Source organism: Lynx rufus, unplaced genomic scaffold (genome assembly GCF_022079265.1).
Source record: "Lynx rufus isolate CCGP_SWC_20201006 ecotype Redwood Valley unplaced genomic scaffold, mLynRuf1.p SCAF_23, whole genome shotgun sequence".
NCBI lineage: Eukaryota > Metazoa > Chordata > Mammalia > Carnivora > Felidae > Lynx > Lynx rufus.
Window position 1 is genome coordinate 20,780,234 of NW_025814838.1, and position 18,889 is coordinate 20,799,122.

Consider the following 18,889-nt stretch of genomic DNA (forward strand, 5'->3'; position numbering starts at 1 on the left):
AGGAACTCTCATACATCATCACTAGTAGGAATGTAAAATGATGCGACCCCTGTGGAAAATCCTTTGGTGGTTCCTCAATAAATTAAGCATAGAGTTACCACAGGACCCAGCAACTGCATCCTAAGTATGTGCCCAAGAAAATTGAAGACAGGTTTTGAAACAAAAACTTGTAAATGAATGTTTACTCACAATAGCACAAAGGTGGAAATAACTCAAATGTCCATCAGCTTATGAATGGATAGGACATAATGTGATCTAGACACGGAAGGGAATGTTATTCAGCCATAAAAAGGAATGATGTCCTGATTCATGCCACCACATAGATGAACCCTGAAAACGTTATGCTGAATGAAGGCAGTCAGAGACAAAACATCATATATTGAATAACTCTCCATTTCTATGAAATGTCCAGAATAAGCAAATCCATAGAAATGGAAAGTAGATTAGTGGTTGCCAGGGGCTGGAGAGTTGAGGAGGCTGGGGCGGGGGTGGTGGGCAATGGGGAGTGACCACTAATGGTTACAGGTTTCTTTGGGGGAGGGGGAGGAAGGAAAATATTTCAGAATCAGACAGAATCAGACAGTGGTTGAGCAACCTTGTGAATATACTTTAAAAGACACTGCTGAATTGTACACTTTAAAAGGGCGAATTTTATGGTATGTGAATTATATCTCAATAAAGCTGTCGTTTTTAAATGTTCAGGAAAAAGTGTATAAAAAGGCTGGCGGGGGTGGGGGAAGGAAGGACAAGAATGAAATTAAATGGTTGGCCTACAGCATGCCCACGGAGACCATCAAGATGCACATTTTGGTGATGGTATTTTTATTATTTTTACAGATCTGTAATCTGTTAACTGCAGCCCTTGGGGCCAGATATGTTTCTAACTTCAGAATTTTTTGGACTTTAACATTATTACGGTGCACATCACGTAACCATCCAGCAAGGTTCAGGATAGCACCTAGTAAATGAACATTAAAATTCCCACAGGAAAACAGATGTGTTTTCACACTGAATGAGCTAATAAGGGCTGAGGGTCTTCACTGTCCAATACAGAAGCCACATGTGATTGCTTGGCTCTTGAAATGAAGCTAGCCTGAGTTGAAATGTGCCTCGAGTGTAAAATGCCAGATTTCAAAGACTTAATTTGAGAAAACTGATATTTTTAAAAATGTTACAAGGTTGATCATGTTTATATTGATTATAAGTTGAAATGATGTTTTGGATCCATTGGCTAAAATTAAATAGATTATTAAAATTCATTTCACCTGCTTTTCTTTACCTTTTTTTTTTTTAAGTTTATTTATTAATCTTGAGAGAGAACATGAGGGCGGGGCAGAGAGAGAGAGAGGGAGACAGAGAATCCCAAGCAGGCTCCACGCTGTCAATGCAGAGCCTGACGTGGGGCTCAAACTCATGAACCCTGACCTGAGCCAAAACCAAGAGTCTGACGCTCAGCTGGCTGAGCCACCCAGGTACACATTCTCTCTTTTTTTTTTTTAATTTTTTAACGTTTATTTATTATTGACAGACAGAGATAGACAGAGCATGAGCATGGGAGGGGCAGAGAGAGAGGGAGGGAGACAGAATCTGAAGCAGGCTCCAGGCTCCGAGCTGTCAGCAGTCAGCACAGAGCCCGACACGGAGCTTGAACTCACAAACCAGGAGATCATGATGTGAGCTGAAGTCTGATGCTTTACCGACTGAACCACCCAGGCACCCCCTCTATTTTTCTTTAAATGTGATCATCTAGGAAATTTTTTCAGTACCCATGTGCTCTGTCTTTGCAGCTCATATTCTGTTTCTAGTGGCCAGGCAGGCAGGCACTGCCCTAAGGAGGCTTCTGTCTCTTCTGGCAGATGTGCAGTCAAACAAGCTGATTCCAAACTTATTTTAAAAAAGAAAAAAAGTGGGGTACCTGGGTGGCTGAGTCGGTTAAGCATCCAACTTCAGCTCAGGTCATGATCTCCGTGTCTGTGCGTTTGAGCCCCGTGTCAGGCTCTGTGCTGACTGCTGACAGCTCGGAGCCTGGAGCCTGCTTCAGATTCTGTCTCCCTCCCTCTCTCTGCCCCTACCCCCTCCCCCCCCCCACGCTCTGTCGCTCACTCTCACAAATAAAATAAACACTAAAAAAAAAAAAAATCCTTTGCGTTTCAGTGCTTTTTGATATCTAGAGTGTAAGTTCAATTGGGGGATCCAAAATGTAGACCACAAGCCTGGGGAATCAGGACTGAGAAGGAAAGGGTGGGAAGTTACAGCTCTAGCTGGCTCCATTCCAGGGCTGGCCTGCTCCCCACTGCCCCATCCCCCACCCCCTGGCAATCAGACCCCTGCGGCTGCCCCTCCCAGACACCTCTGCCAGGCCAGCCCAGCCTGCTGGGTCAGCCGGGCCTGCCACTCGTCTGCAGCGTTGCAGGGGAGGGACAAGGAGGAAGGGGCTGGAGGAGGGTACGTGGGGGCGGGCCGCCCCACGGCTGAAGCACTGCACCAGACTCAGGCAGAGGGCCAGCCATGTCCAGCCCAGGGCTCCTGCTCCTGCTCTTGCTGCTGTCAGCGTCACCACCGCTGCGACCCTCCTCGCTGGCACGGCCGGAAACCCCAGAAGGCAAAGCCACCATCACAGGCCTCATCCTCTCCGCGCTGGAGAGAGCCATTTCCTTCCTGGAGAAGAGGCTGCCTGAAATCAACCTGGATGGCGTGGTGGGGTTCCGGGTGCTGGAAGGTAGGTGCACTCTTGTTATCCTAGACTGACTCCTGGAACACCAGCCTGTCACCTCTCTGCTCTGTACCCCTGGGACCTGACCACTTCCTGGCCACTGAAGTATCCTGCTCTAACTATAAGGAAAGAAGGGCTGGGCAGCTTGCTCCTTTTGGGTGTCTTGGGACCCTGCTCTACTCAATTATTTTGGAAGCAAGAAGGATTCAGAGGCCACATGAGAAAAGATTGGGAACTTATTGTTTTTCCCAGGAGGAAATGATTCATGTGACAACCCCTCTCCTGGTACACCATGAACCAGGTGGGCAGAGGGAGGGTGCCCTTTCAAGAGGCATGTATGGGAGGGTGCCTGTGAACAAAGCCAGGAACTCTCAAGATCAGGTTCCAACTCCACTCCCCCTACTTCTAGCCAAAGCCATCTGAAGCCTCCACAAAAAAAGCCAAGTGTTTGTTCAGCTTTCAGGGATGTAAGATCCTTGTGGAGGGAGCTGGTGACAGGCCAATGCAAGCAAGGAGCCACTCCACACTCACTTCGAGTTGCAGGAAGCCCCTCTAAGAAGGCCACCTTGACCTAAGTGACAGAGCTGACTTGGAATCAGCCTGGGGCTCTGGCTGGCCCCCCTTTCACACCACCCTCCTCTGGGTGGCCAGTGCAACTTGTCACCCACCACCCACCCAGCCTCCAGGTCCCAGTGGAAGGAGGGGCTCCCAGACAGGTCTGCTTCCATGCCTGGCCCCCCAGTGTCCTCCCCACACCCTTGACCCCCCATGTGGCATCCCGGAGACCCCTAAGATCCAAGATCCTCTCAGGCTAGGACCAGGGTCTCCATTTAATCCCAGGCACACCCTGTAACACCTCTAGAAATGAATTATAGTAATAAACCACAGAGCTGGCTACCGCATTAGGCACAGAATACTTTCAGGGATCCAGGAAAATGTTTTCGTTTCTCTTTTAGTCAGAAGGAATAAAAATGAACTTTTAGGTCAGAAAGAATGCTGTAATATATAACATAAACATATCTGTCTTTATACTAATGCAGTTGCAAGACATAACCTTTTTTTTTTAATGTTTTGTTTATTTTTGAGAGAGAGACAGAGACAGAGTGTGAGTAGGGGAGGGGCAGAGAGAATGGGAGACACAGAATCTGAAGCAGGCTCCAGGCTCTGAGCTGTCAGCACAGAGCCTGATGCAGAGCTTGAACTCATGAACAATGAGATCATGACCCGAGCCAAAGTTGGACGCTTAACCGGCTGAGTCAGCCAGGTGCCCCGTAAGAGATAACATTTAATCTATTTTTTAAATCTTTTCTAATGTTTATTTTTTAGAGAGCATGAGCAGGGGTGGGGCAGAGGGCAAAGGGGACAGAGGATCCGAAGTGGGCTCCAGGCTCTGCACTGACAGCAGAGAGCCCAATGTGGGGCTTGAACTCACGAACCACAAGACCATGACCTGAGCTGAAGTCCGACATTCAATCGATTGAGCACTCAGGTGCCGCCGATCTATTTTTTTAATAAAGGAAGGAACCCACAAAGCCATAGCATGTGGCCCGGCAAACATGCCTTGGATGTTACCTGGGTACCCGCTGTAATCCCCAAACGCCCAGAGCTCGCAGTGCTTTGTTTTGTTCTTTCAGCACGTGGGGACTCTGAGGCACAGAGAGGTTCAGTAGACTCCTTATTCCTCACAGCTGATAGGCAGGGGGTCTAGTATTCAAATCTAACTGCTCTAACAGCCCTTGAGGGCAGGGTGGGCACTCATTGACTTTCCTGACCACCCTGGAGGTGAAACACAGCACTGGGCTCCCTCTGAGCAGCGGTTGAATAAACATTCCTGAAACAAGGCAACAGACCTTTGTCAATTATAGTCCCATGGGTCTGTCAGTTCCTTATGAAGACAAAAGGGAGGGACAGGTGATTCCCTTGATGGAGTGCTTTCGGGGGTCCGTGAGATAATAAAAGATAAGGTTCACTAAGTACCCCCCAAGCCCTGGCATAATGTAAATGTTTGCATGGGATAATTCACTGACCCCACATAACCCTTGAAGTAAGTTCATTATGATTATCCTCTTTTTACCAATGAGGGGACAGACTTTAGAGAAGGGGTCCTTGGGTGGCTCAGTTGGTTGAGCATCTGACTCTTGATTTTGGCTCAGGGCATGATGTCAGGGTCATGGATCAAGCCCCACGTTGGGCTCTGCACTGGCCATGGTGCCTTCTTAGGATTCTCTCTCTCTCTCTCTCTCTCTCTCTCTCTCTCGCTTTCTCTCTCTCTCTCTCTCTTTCTCACTCCCCCTCTCCCATGCTCACTTGCTCTCTTTCAAAAGAGAGAGAGAGAGAATGTCCAAGTTCACATAGCAAGTAAGGTCACATAGTGCGTAAGTGTAGGAGGCAGGCTTAGAACCCTGCTCTGACTGAGCTCCCATTCTCTGAACCATTACAGGGTAGAGGTGGCTGGGAAGGAGGGAGGTGATGGCCCGCACCCACACCACACAACAGCCTCAGACCAGGGCCACCCCCTCCTCCTTTCTCTCCTCTCCACAACTTTGCCCTTTCCTTTTACAGTAACCTACTGATGCCTAACAAATTATCCCCGAACTTAACTGCATAAAACAACATAACAGTTACCATGTCACCATTTCTGTCAGGAATCTGCAAACAGTTTGGGTGGTTCTGGCTCAGGTCTCACATGAAGTTGGAGTCAAGATGTCAGCCAGGGCTGTGATCATCTGAAGGCTTGAGTGGGACAGGAGGAACCACCCCTGTTCACTCCCAGGCTTGGCAAGTTAGTGCTGGCAGGTGGCTGGAGGTCTCAGTTCCTCACCACGTGGACCTTCCCATAGGGCTGCTTGGGTGCCCTCACAACATGGCAGCCGGCTTCCCTGAGAACAAATGGCCTCACAGAGAGCAAGACAGAAGCCTCAATGTCTTTACAACCAAGCCTTGGAGGTCACACACCATTTCCCCAATTTCTTATTGGTTTCAAGGGTCAGCCCATACAATGCAGGAAGGGCTTGAAAGGGCATGAAAACCACTGGCTGCCACAGAACTCACTGTGAGGGTCCTACCTTCGTTCTCAGCCTCCTGGGAGAGCGAGAAGGATTTCACATTCTGGGGGGCCCAATAGTAATGGGATATCCATTGGTTTTCTGAATCCTTCTTCTCAGAGGTAGACAGGTGGACATTGACCTTCAAAGAGAAAAGGGTCCCTCCAACTACCTCCACCCGCCAAGAGGGTGATCCAGAAGGTGGCAGCAGCAGCCACACAGGCAGGGAGGAATAGGAGAGATAGAAACACGACTCAGGACCCAGCACCACCATAAGGCCAGGTTGGGTTCATCTCATTGATGACTTGGCTACCCCTTCTGGGTGCCAGCACAGTACCCTCCTTCTGCTGTAGAGCCAAGCAATCTGGAACAAGGCTTCAGGAGCAGATGGCCTAGGTTCAAGGGCAGGGAAAGAGCCAAGCCTAGAGAAGAGTGCTACAGAGCCCATCACCCCGAAAGGTTTGCTTAGCACCCTCCTAAACCTCGCCCAACCTCCCCATCAAAGCTCTCTTCCTGGAGCAGAGAACAATTCAGGCCACCTCTTACCCTCTCAGCCCTGTGCTGAGGCTCTCCCTCCCATCTCCTCTCTTGACCACCTCTTACCTTCCCCCCACCACCATTTTCTCCGACCCCTGTAGGGCCACTAGTAATCCATAAGGCACCTTTGTGAAAATTAAAAAAAAGATGTCTCCTTCCTCAAGTCATTTGCCTGCCATCTGCTGGAAACTTGGCTTAATACATACACAAACCCATGATAGGATTGTGTGCAGTTCTTGTGCAATGTACAACCTATTCAACTGTATACAGCAGCTCTCCACACTGCATCTGAATCCCTCCCTCATTTTTTTTTTCTCCTGGACAGCAAGCCTTAAATGATTAATTGATACTTATATCTAAACTTTATTGAGTGCTTACTCTGTACTATGGACAATGGTAAGTCCTCTCTATGCATTAGTTCATTTAATCCTTACAACTCCCCACTCCCAAGAAGTAAGGGCCATCATTACCCCCATTTTATAGATGAAGAATGTAAAATGGAGAGAAATTAAATATCTTTCTCTGGTCACCCAACAAGAAAGTATCAGAGTCAGGATCTGAATGAAGGCTCACCTCCAGAAATCAAGCTCTTGGCTGCCAATTTCCAGCACTCTAGTGCCCCCACTGCCACCACCCAGCTGAGCCCCACAAGGTCTAATTTCCAATAAGCTCAGTGAATTCCTTCTCCTCAGGAGCTGGAGGAGGCAGAGAGGCTCAGTAAGCATTATAGCTTAGGATAATTTTTCCTGTCCAAATGATTTGCCAAATGATGGAATGAATGATCTCTTTTCCTTTCCAGTGCAGCTAAAAGGTGTTCAGGAAAAATGGGCTCGGGACCCCCAGCTGCAGCCGCTGAGCCTGAGTGTGGAGAAGCTGGTAGAAAAACTAGCACCTCTCCTTCACAGATCCATTTTCTACCTCGAGCTGAGTGACCCTAAGTACCTAAGAGGTAATAGCGGGGGGGGGGGGGGGGGGGCAGGGATCTCATTTCTTCAAGAACACAGAATCTGGTGGTGCTCCTCCCAGTGTAAGGGATGGTCTGGGACAACCTGTAACCAATTGGGTCCTGTGGGTGAAGCACACCACAGGCTGCCCCTGAGGAATGTTTGGGCATCCTTGACTGGGTTGAGATGACCTCTCCCACCCACACAGGGAGTGGCGCAGTGAGGGCTGAGAGTAGGGAACATGTCCCCCCTCATTTGTTTAGCTCCCCCCAGGCTTGGAAGCCTTCATCCTAGACCAGAGGGGAGGGTCTGGTCTGTCCCGGAGAGTGGGATACCTCAAAGGTAATTCAGCCCTTTGTGCTGCAAATATTAGCCTCTTGTGCTTTATAATGCTAAGAGTCTCTGACCCACCCTATAAACCTGGAGTGAATCATTGCTGGGGGTGGTGGAGGGGGGCAGCCCCTCATACTTGTCCAGTCCTGCCTCCCAGGCTCCCAGCTCCCAGTCAGAGGTGGGAGTGAGTGGGGGATAATTGGCCAGTCCTCCCTTCCTTCTCAAAGTCCTGTTGCATGTGACCACACCCAGCCCTCTCTACCTCCAACATCCAGGTTCCCCACCCTCTCCCAGGCCTGGCCCTTGGGACTATCCCAACCTGTGTCATCCTAAAGAAGCCCTAAGCTGGGCATCTTTTTTGTAAGATCTCCACTTTCTAGCCAAACCAAAGGAGTCAACTAACCCTTTTCGTGTGTCTCAAACTTCCAGGGGATGCAGTAGATTTGGTCAAAGCCTGTCCCAACGCTATTCCTATGGATTTGAGAAGCGTTTCCTGAGTGTTTCAAACACAATGTGCAAACAGCAGACAAGGTTCAAAGCCCTAAGCAGGCACTTGTGTGTGGTCAGGGGTAACGGGGGTGGGACACCTAGTTGCTTGGCTTGGAGTTACAGGAACCTGGGGGCAGTAAGGTAGGGGATGGCGCACTGCCTCTGGGTGTTTCCCCCACCCCCACCTCTCTGCCAGAGTTCCAATCAACCATCCAGCCTGGGTTTTGGAAGCTTCCGCGTGCCTGGACCTGCACAGATGCCTCCATGGTCTACCCCACGTTTGAGACTCAGGACTCCTTCTCAGAGGAAAGCAGTGACTCGTGTCTGGTGCAGCTGCTGGGAACAGGGTGGGCCTCCTGTACTTGCCCGGCTTCCAAAAAACCCAAAAGTACTTGCTCTTGGCTTGTCCTCTCATTCCACGCACTCTCCCAGTCCCCAAGGGTCTGTGTGAAACCAGGTACAGCCACCCCCCACCCCAGACACCAACCTCTCCCACCCCCCATGGCATCTGAGCTGGCCCCCACTGTCCACTCAATACTTCACGCCTGGTCCAAACATGCACCCCACCCCACTCCACACCCCACCGGTCTCCCATATCAGAGCTTTCCTTTCAAAAACCACATTTGAACCTCCTGCCTGCTGTGTGATGCTTCCTATTGTTCTCAGAACAAAGCCCCAAGTCCTACTGCCCTTCCAGGTCTCCATGTTTCTCTAGTCCAGCCCCTGGGGCTCATGTCAGACTCTCACTGTCAGACAGACAGTGCCTACTCTGTCCCACTTCTAAACCCGCGCCTATGCCCATCTGGCCTCTGTGGGCCTCTCCCACCCTGCCCCACCCCTCCCCCATGCCTAAGTAACTCTGCTCATACTTTAGGGCCACCCCCAGCATCCTTCCTCCAGAACCTTCCCTGACCTCACTACAAGCTGACTCTCTTAGCACCACTGGTAGCCATAGGTGCAATTTACATTTGTCTTATGGTTCTGCCCTCTCACTGGGCTGTAGGTCTCTGAAAGCAGGACTGGATCCCAGTTAACTTACCATCTTATCCGGCTGTGCAATGGGCTCGTGAGCTTGGAGCAAGCCCTGAATCAGCCTGAGGTTCAGGGATCTGCTGTTTAGGGCAGGGTGGAAAGGTTGTACTTGGGGGTTCCAAGGAGCAATAAGAAGTTGCAGCCTCCTGGAGCTCCTCCAACCCAGGGTAACTCCAGTGTCACCTCCCCTGTGCTGGGATACTGATTTAGCAAATCAAGTCACAGTACACCTGTGCTTTATCCAGCAACCCCTTGTGCATAGCTGGGTGCCTGGAAACTACCGGGGTTCTAATAGCTAGTGGGGGAATAGGGACCAGGGAAGTCTCCATGTCCCCAGGCTTCCTTTAGGACACCCTTTCTCTAGGGCCTGAACCACTTTTCCCCCAGGACCGACGGTGGCCAGCCCTGCAGGCTCTCAGACTTCTGCAGGACACTCATGACCAAGCCCGGCTGCTCAGGCTATTGCCTGTCTCACCAGCTGCTCTTTTTCCTCTCAGCCAGATTGGTGAGTGCCCATGTGGGCTAGCCACACACTCAGAGGGAGAAAAAAAGGTAAAGAGGGGCTGGGGTGGCGCAGTCAGTTAGGTGTCTGATTCTTGATCTCGGCTTGGGTCATGATCTCACCGTTCATGAGGTTCGTGAGTTCAAGCCCTGCATCGGGCTCTGCATTGACGCTGCAGGTCCTGCTTGGGATTATCTCTCCTTCTCTCTGACCCTCCCCTGCTTGTGTTTTCTCTCTCTCTCTCTCTCTCTCTCTCTCTCTCAAAGTAAATAAACAAACTTAAAAAAATGTTTTTAAAAGAAGAAAGGTAAAGAGGGCCTTTGGCAGCATGGTTTTTTATATGGTACCTACCAGGAAAATAAGCAGGTTTTTGGACTTGTGCTTTGGGCATTGGGAAGGAGTAGTAAAAGTAGCCTGCCATAGGGGCGTGTGCATGGCTCAGCTGGGTAAGCATCTGACTCTCAGTTTTGGCTCAGGTCATGATCTCACGGTTCATGAATTCGAGCCCTACATCAGTCTCTGCGTTGACAGCACAGAGCCTGCTTGGGATTCTCTGTCTCCCTCTCTCTCTGCCCATTCCCCACTCATGCTCTCACTCTCTCTCTCACTCCCAAAATAAATAAATATATATAAAAAAAAGAGTAGCTTACCATCTGCCCACTATAACATTGAACCAAACTGGAGGGGGGGAAGGGATTCTGTTGGACAGATAGCTTTGCATGCTGAACTGGATCATAGGCATCCGAAAAAAAAGAGAAAGAATAAAAGAGAAGCAGCAGAAAGAATTTAGTAAACGATTCTGTAAACGATTTAGTAAAGGGATTCTGTTAGATAGCTTTGCATGCTAAATTGGATCATAGGCATCCAAAAAAAAAAGAGAAAGAATAAAAGAGAAGCAGCAGAAAGAATTTAGTAAACAATAATAAATTGAAAAGGATTTAGAATATTTGGTCCATAGCAGCTTCCAGAAAACAAAACCAAGACAAGCCAGCCCCACCCCCACCTCTGCAGCCTGCCATGCTCTTCCAAGCCGAGGAGCTCAAACTTTGCTCAATAGTGATAATAATTTCTTAAATGTTTATTTATTTATTGTTGAGAGAGAGAAACAAGCATGAGGGAGGGGCAGAGAGAGAGGGAGAGAGAATCCCAAGCTGTCAGTGCAGAGCCTGATGCGGAGCTCAATCTCACAAATCATGAGAACATGACTCGAGCCAAAATCAAGAGTCAGACTCTTGAGCAACTGAGCCACCCAGTCGCCCCAATAACGATAATAATTTTTAAACATATATATTTCCTTATATAGAAAAGTAAGCCTCATTATCTCTATTGAAAGATGTTATTCCATGACCAGAAATCCTTAGCTGAAAAGGGACTTAATATTTTTGTCAGGTTTTTTAAAAAATGTTATTTATATGCAGGCTGTCACAGTCCAGTATTTCTGTAAATACAAAAAAAAATCAGATTACGAGGAAAATTATTTTTTAAATATAATATCAATTATTTTTATTAAATTATTTAAAATTAAAATAAAATTTAAAATTAAATTAAAAATTTTTAATTTAAAATTATTTAAAATTAACTTATTTTAAATTATTAGGTTGGACAGACAGAAAGCCACTCTGACACATTGCTACAGAAGTTTCTAAAGTCTCTTCTCATCTCCTATCCTGTCCCTGAGACCAGTCCATGGCTCACAGTTTGAGCAGCCCTGAAGCTGCCAGCTGGGTTAGCCTGCAATCTGAATGTGACAGCAGCTACTGCTATAGTGTGTCCTTCAGTGTTGGGCTTGTGTCGGGGCCTTCCTAACTATGGAAGCACCCATCCATGTGAGTGCCTTTGGTGTGGTTCCCAGCAGCATTGCCCTTTCCGTGTGTAGACCCTCGAGGCTCAGAAAGGTTAACTTAGCCAGCCAAGGTCACACAGCTCCTGAGTGACAGAGCCTGGATTCAAACCCAGCTCTTTCTGATCCCCCAGTGACAGAGCCCCCAGCAGGTGGGGTGTGTAGATGGGGAAGAAATTCTGGGAAAAAGGGAAAGAGCTTCCCCAAAGGCAACCACCTGCCAGACCATCTCAGAATTGCAAGTCTTCTGTAACAGTGCCAGTCTGTCACCCATGCCACTGACTTCCTTATTTCCGGGTGTTTGTCTCCCCAGAAGGGATGCACGGAGGGGCTGTTCCGCCACAGCCAGCACTACATGAACCTCTTTTGTGCCAACATGATGGACCTGAACCAGAGAGCTGAGGCTATCGGATATGCGTACCCAACCCGGGACATCTTCATGGAGAACAGTGAGCCCTGGTGTTGCACTCTAGGGACAAAGCAGTTGGGTGTCCCTGATTCACAGGGCACACACAGACACACACACACACACACACACACACACACACACACACACACACACACGAGCTGCCAGATATAGCAAATAAAAATACAGGGTGCCCAGGTAAATTCAAACTTCAGATAAACTAAATACATTTTTAGTATGAGTATATCCCAAACGTTTCATGGGCTATACATATACTTTAAAATTTGTAATTGTATTTATTGGACACTCAAATTTAACTTGTCATCCCATATTTTATCTGTCACTATGTGACTGCTTCCTGCCCCCAAAGGCTGACTCAGTGATGGAGCTCTGGACTGAGTAGCTGATGGGCAAACAGACGTTGGAGCCTCAGAGATGAGGCAGAAAAGGGGTCTCTGGGTGGCTGCTCCTTAGCTTGGGTGTCTAGATCCCTCTACTGACCCCAACTCTTGAGTGACTGTAATGAAGGGTCTAAATGGGAGGCAGGACCTAGCCTGGGAGCTGCCTTCTTCCAGCCACTGCATTGAGCACCCACTTCCTGGCGCTTCTTCACCTTGGCGGGAGGAGGCAGGTGGCGCTGTGCAGCTTTGAACAGTGGAAGCAGGTGGGCTTGGGGGACAGGCCTGTAGGAGGTCCTCTGTCTTTGCTTCCAGTCATGTTCTGTGGAATCAGTGGCTTCTCAGACTTCTACAAGCTCTGGTGGCTGGAGGCCATTCTCAACTGGCAGAAGCCAGAGGAAGGATGCTTCGGGAGGCCTGGTGAGCTGCACTTGTACCCTGGCTGGGAGCAGGCGGGTGGTTGGGGGCTGGATTTCTAGGCCAAGTGAGGAGAGGTGATGCGGTGGTGTTAAGGGCTCAGAGAGAGATTTGCAACATGTATGCGCGTGCAAACACACACATGAACACTCACACATACACGGAAATGGGGTCAGACCTTTTAAAAAGCCAAAACTCTGCAGGAGGGGAGACAGTCTTATTGGAAGATGTTGGCCCCGTGACCTACATTAACAAATCCATTCCTTCAATGAGTATTCCCTGAGCACCTGCTCTGTGCCAGACACTGTTCTAGGCTCCAGGGGAAACTAGGGTCCGAAGAAAAGAGGCAGAAACTACCTAAATTAACCAATAAGTGAAATAATGGTGAGTTCTGATAAGGGCTGTGAAGGAGACAACAGGCTGAGAAAGAAAAGACTATGGAAGACAGTTCTTTGGGCAGGAGTGGTCAGGGGAGATGTCTGGGAGAGGGTGACACAGAAGCAGAGATAGGGAGACAAGAGAGGCAGCCCCTTTCCAGCCGTGTGACCCTGGGCAGCTGATCCTCTTGGTAGTAAGTCCCTTCACCTCTCTGAGCCTTGATTTCTTCATCTGTAAATAAATGACTATAATAATCTCCTTCCTGAGCTGTGAGGAGTAGACTTAAAACATAGGAAACCTCCTGTCCTGTGCATGGTACAGAGGAGGTTCCGAATAAATACAGAAGCCTGGGATGTTTTGCAAGGAGGCAAAGGGTTGGTTGGTTGGTTGGTTTTTTAATGTTTATTTATTTATTTTTGAGAGAGAGAGAGAGAGAGAAAGAAAACACGCCCACATGAGTGGGGGCGGGGCAGAGAGAGAGGGAGAGTGAATACCAAGCAGGGTCCACACCATCAGCACAGAGCCTGATTCGGGGCTCAATCTCATGAACCCAACCGTAAGGTCATGACCTGAACCGAAATCAAGAGTCGGAAGCTCAACCGACTGAGCCACCCAGCCGCCCCAAGGCAAAGCTTCTGAAGTAAAGATAGTCTGCTTTTAAAACAGCAGGTGCAAGGTAGGCCTGTGGAACGTGCATTTTTAACAAGATCCTCCAGCCATTCTGATGTAGGTGGTTGGGGGACCACGACTGGAGAAACATCAGTAGATGACAAATTTAGACAGTGGGTAAGGATCTGCAGATGGGTGCTCAAGGAACCTTCTGGAAGAACCTCCAGATTCAGGAGAAGATCTGAGTTGTTTGAGGTGTTGTGAGGGGGAGGAGGTTTGGTGAGTAATGTGTGAAAATCCATCATGAGAAGGTCACGTTTCACCCTTCTCCCAGCTGCTGAAGATGAAGAATTATTGACAGCCATTCAACACCAACAGCACGTTTTAAGAAGAGTGAAGAGGCGAGAAAAACAATTTACAGGTAATGAAAATACCCAGGGACCTTCTGGGCGTGAAACCAGGACACCCTGGAAAGAGTGCACACAGGTTGACCTCAGTGGAAAAGTCCCCTGGCATCCCTGAAGGGCCAGGTCTGGGGGGTAGAGGGCAGGGTAGGAAGTGGAAATCCAGAGGTCTTGTCTCCAGTGAAAGGAGCATGAAGGAATTTTCAGTGTGTTACTGAAAATCACAGAGATAACCCTTCTCAGACAAGGTCACGTCGGGAAAACAGAACCTGCACCAGGAACTTGAGGCAGAGGGAATTTAATATAGGGAACTCTTCTCAGAGGTGTTGCAAGAGTTGAACACAGAAAAGTGAGAAAACCCAGAGATAAATCATTGCAGTAAGCCACTACCCTCCCTCGAGGCAGAGCTGGAGAGACTGTGGAGCAAAGTGGGGTTAGCAGAGCCTGCAGGGGCTGGACACGGAGGAGGCAGAGATGGGGAGGAAATACCCCGGCTTCTCCACTCTTTCAGCCTGTGGATGTTGTTGCTCAAACCTGACCAGATGATGAGCAAAGTATCCTGGGAAATGTAGTTTGGAAGGGTCAGTGCACTGTGGTTTGAAGCAAGAAAGGACAGGAGGGAATCCTCGAGCCAGCAGGCAAGTGACCAGTATAATCCCGGTGACCACATGTCCAGATGTCCCCAGCTTCCATCTCTTCCTGGAGCCATTATAAATAGTGCCCCCTTTCCTCCCCACAGTGTCCTGATTGAGATAATAAATGATTCGGTCAGTCCACCAGTGTAGAGAAAATGAGAATAAGATATAATTGTATTGAGAAGGGAAGAAAGAAAAGGTTTAATCTGGGAGGAAGGGAGGGGGAAAGAGAAGGAGGGAGAGAGAAAGAAGGAAGAGAAAACTCGATTTCATGTTTTAAAATATTTATTTATTTTGAGACAGTGTGTGTGCACAAGCTGGGGAGGGGCAGAGAGAGAGATGGAGAGAGAGAATCCGAAGCAGGCTCCACACTGTCAGTGCAGAGCCTGACGCAGGGCTCGAACTCAAGAACTGTGAGATCATGGCCTGAGCCGAAACCAAGAGTCAGACGTTTGACCAACTGAGCCACTCAGGCACGCCCATTTTTTTATTCACAAAAAATATAAATAACTGCAAGACAGACGCAGAAGGAGGTGGAACAACCAGCTCACAGAGTAGATGCCCAGCGTATGTTGGTGAATGATCCCAACAACTGAATGCCTCCCCATGAGCTCCCCTGCAGCCGCACAAGAGAGGGAAGCTTAACTCCAATGGGTTGTTTTGTAGCTGTCACCAAAGGCTGGGCTGGGGAAAGGAGAGAAGTTCTCTGGAGATGCCAGAGGCCCCTGCCCAGACTAGGCCTGCCTGACACAGGGGGCTGGGGCTACCTATGACCAGGGGGTAGGGGGTGTGCTGTGCACACCCTGGAGAGCTGGCTGCTCCCTAGAGGCACACAGCTGAACCCCAGGACCGTCCTGAGGGCTGGAGAGGAAGCCGCAGAATTTCTGAAGGCCGAGGTCCTTCCTAGGCCCCTGCAGATTGACAGCAGTCTAGGAAGCTGCCCAGGTGGGAGTGGTGTTTTCGCCTTCCTTCTGCTGCACACCTGTGGAGCAAGGGGGCAGCTGGCATGGAGATTTAGAGTTTGAAATGACGCTGTCAGGGTTTGAATCTGCTTCTGCTCCTTCCTCACTGTGGCAGTCACTCAACCTGTCTGAGCCCCAGTTTCTTAATCTGTAAAATAGGGGCCTAGCAGTGCCTCCTTCATAGAGCTGTTGGGGGTTAATATCAGTTCACTGTGCAAAGCACTCCCCACGGAACTTGGCATATGTTAATGTGGACTGCTAGAGTTGGTAATTAGGCTCCTTGAAACCTGAATTCTCCCTCCCCCACCAAAGGACCTGGCTGGGGTCTGTCCCTTCTCCAAGACTCGGAGGGGAGAGGAAAGTCCTGGCTCCTTCTGCTCAGGAGTGAAAGGTGGGCATCCCACTTTGAGTTCAGAGAACTAAGTAACATCTGAGGAGTTTTTGTCTCAGGCAGGTGCTCAGGGTCACCTGGGAATGGGCAAGACTGAAGCAGCAATGTAGGAGGCTGTCAGGGTCAAGAAATGAGCTGTGGAGTCGCCAGAGCTGGGGAGCTCCGCTGTGCTACCTGAGCCTCAGTTTCCCTACATGCAAAACAGGCATGGGGGGCTGTCCTAGAAGGTCTCATGCAGGGCCTGAGAGCAAGGGAAGGTAGGAAGGGGCTGGACAATGATGTGGCTCCTGGTCAGATCCCAGGGGAAGGAGGCTCTGGAGTGGGAATCAGACCTGAGTCACCCCCCTGAGATGGAGGGCTAGGCTTTTGTGTCCTGTATAAGTGAGTCATTGGAAGGAGGCATGACGTCCCCAGTGAGGAGGCTCCAACTGGCTGAAGTCATTTCTCTGGAGAAGGGAGCCATTAGTGACCAGCACTCATAGCAGCTGGGGGATGGGTGGCCAGCCAGCAAAGGGGATCTGGCTGGCTGAGAAAGTATCTGACAAGCACTCATAACGGAACTGTGGCCACCACACAGTACTCACAAAGAGGACTCTCTCTCCCCAGATGGCTGCTCCTCCCACAACACAGCCATGGCTGTCGCAGCCCTGGGCGGCTTCCTCTACGTCCTGGCAGAATACCCCCAGCAAATGGAGAGCTGTGGCAGTCCACCCTGGCACGACCCAGCGGCCACTGAGACAAATGGTTCCACTCCTGCCACTGGAAGATAAGACAGATGCCTTTAGTCCTTCCTCCCTTAAATCCTGGGTGCCTGGGTCATACCTTGACCAGGAGGTAGCTAAAGACGCAGACTAGCCAAGCAACCCAGCTTCTCCGCACCGAGCAGGGCCAGGGAAGGTGAGGCTGGGATGGATCCAGGCGTAGAAGCAGAGAAATAAATTCAGAGTGCAGTCGAGTGGGGAGTCGAGTGTTGTTTCTCAGCCGTGTGGACAGCTTCTGTTTCAACACAAATTCCAAGGAGACCCATAAACTTGAGTCTTTTTTTTTTTAATTTTTTTTTTCAAATTTTTTTTAATTTATTTTTGGGACAGAGAGAGACAGAGCATGAACGGGGGAGGGGCAGAGAGAGAGGGAGACGCAGAATCGGAAACAGGCTCCAGGCTCTGAGCCATCAGCCCAGAGCCCGACGCGGGGCTCGAACTCACGGACCAAGAGATCGTGACCTGGCTGAAGTCGGACGCTTAACCGACTGCGCCACCCAGGCGCCCCTAAACTTGAGTCTTAAAGGCAATTTATGCAGATGTCAACTGTTGTGTCTTTCCCAGTGGGAGAAATGAGGGTCTCCGAACCTACCAGTTGGAGCCATGACCGAACTTGAGGTCTGACCACGAAAAGCAACACATAAACTCTTTGTACCCATGCAAGGAACTCTACGCTATCATGTCACAGCCTGTCACAGCCTTGTCATTTTACAGAAGGCAGTGTGACATAATGGTTAAAGATGAGGTTCTGTGTCCAGGCTGCCTTGCGTCCACATCCCAGCTGCCCCACCAAGTAGCTCCGTGTCCTTGGGCGAAGTCATTTAGCAGCTCTGTGACTCTGTTTCCTCATCAGGACAGTTGGGATCATTACAGCACCTACCTCCGGATTACTTGCAGTGCTGTGAGAATCATGTTCTTAGTGTCCTAAGAACAATTCCTGTAACATAATAAGTGCCAGGGGAGTGTTCCCTGCGTGTACTTCTTCCCTCGTATTCTGCTTCATTGTGAGTATATCTAAACATGTCAGCTAGAATTCCTTTCTGTTTTCAATTAATTTATTTATTTTGTTGAAGTACAGCTGCCATACAATCTGCTGAAGCTCTGACACTAATCTAGTATTCAAGGAAAGGCCTTTGGAACATTACCACGGGTCCAGGTGGTGCTGTCTATGCTGCAGATTTCAGGCTACGTGCAGACGCGTGTCAAAATGAGACTCTGGGGTAGAAAAATCAGCTAAAAACCCTGTCCTTGGGCTGGAAGTGTCTTTAAGTCCATCATCTTGTTTTGCCTCAAAGTGAAAAGTAGCTACTGATTGTCCTGATGTGATTATTTAGTTGTATTTGAGAACCTGAATTAAAACACCCAGGCTCCTTCTGTGCTCAGCTGAATAACCTGGTGGGGGCAGTGGTTCTTCTAAATCTTTTTCTTGGGAGTTAGTCTCCTCTGTCTAATCCTCTTTGCTTGTGCCCCTGGATGCTTTCCTGAAAGTGCTCTTAAATTGTCAGGCACGCCGAAACGGTCCTGGATTTCGCTGACAAGTTTGACTTGCTGTCGAGTTGCTAGCTTTCTTGGGGAACCAAGGGGCAGAATTTAATACCCACCTGGTGCTCCATATGCTTCAAGGATTTCTCCCACACTATCCCACAAACCAAAGTTTACCAAGACAGGCACACAGCCTAGAGAGAGGTGGGGGGCACACAACCGGATTAGGGGGGGGATTATGCCCCACCCCCATCCTTCCTGAATTGAGGCTGGATTAGTCACTGGGGCCTGACGCTGAAACACGTTTAGAAGGTTTAAATTACCAAACTAGGGCAGGGGGGCGGGGGCGGAGGCGGGGCGGGGCGGGGGGGGGGGGAGTGGAAAGGAGGAGGACTGTAGCAGACATCTGGGTCTGTAAGTCACTTTCAGGAAAAGAGAATCCTAGTGCAGAATGGAGACATGGGAAGAAAAATTTGCAAGATGAACCCCCTCTGAATTGTGACTTCTTTGCATTACGGTTGCTGCAGGGCACCAAGAAGAGGTAAAAACACCAAAGGATGAATCTCTTTATCACTCCCGCACCCCACACCTCAGCTTCTTATTGAAGATAAA

The 18,889-nt window shown here is 49.3% G+C and overlaps 1 protein-coding gene across 1 annotated transcript; it reads left to right on the forward strand.

The window, feature by feature from the left end:
- Positions 1–2,508: 2,508 nt before the first annotated feature.
- CUNH16orf89 (chromosome unknown C16orf89 homolog) lies at positions 2,509–16,989 on the forward strand. Its single transcript, XM_047087738.1, has 8 exons — positions 2,509–2,719; positions 7,094–7,243; positions 8,257–8,407; positions 9,480–9,597; positions 11,748–11,883; positions 12,554–12,658; positions 13,977–14,063; positions 16,641–16,989. The coding sequence occupies exons 1-8, from the start codon at positions 2,509–2,511 to the stop codon at positions 16,802–16,804; spliced, it is 1,122 nt and encodes a 373-aa protein (XP_046943694.1). The 3' UTR covers positions 16,805–16,989.
- Positions 16,990–18,889: the final 1,900 nt, after the last annotated feature.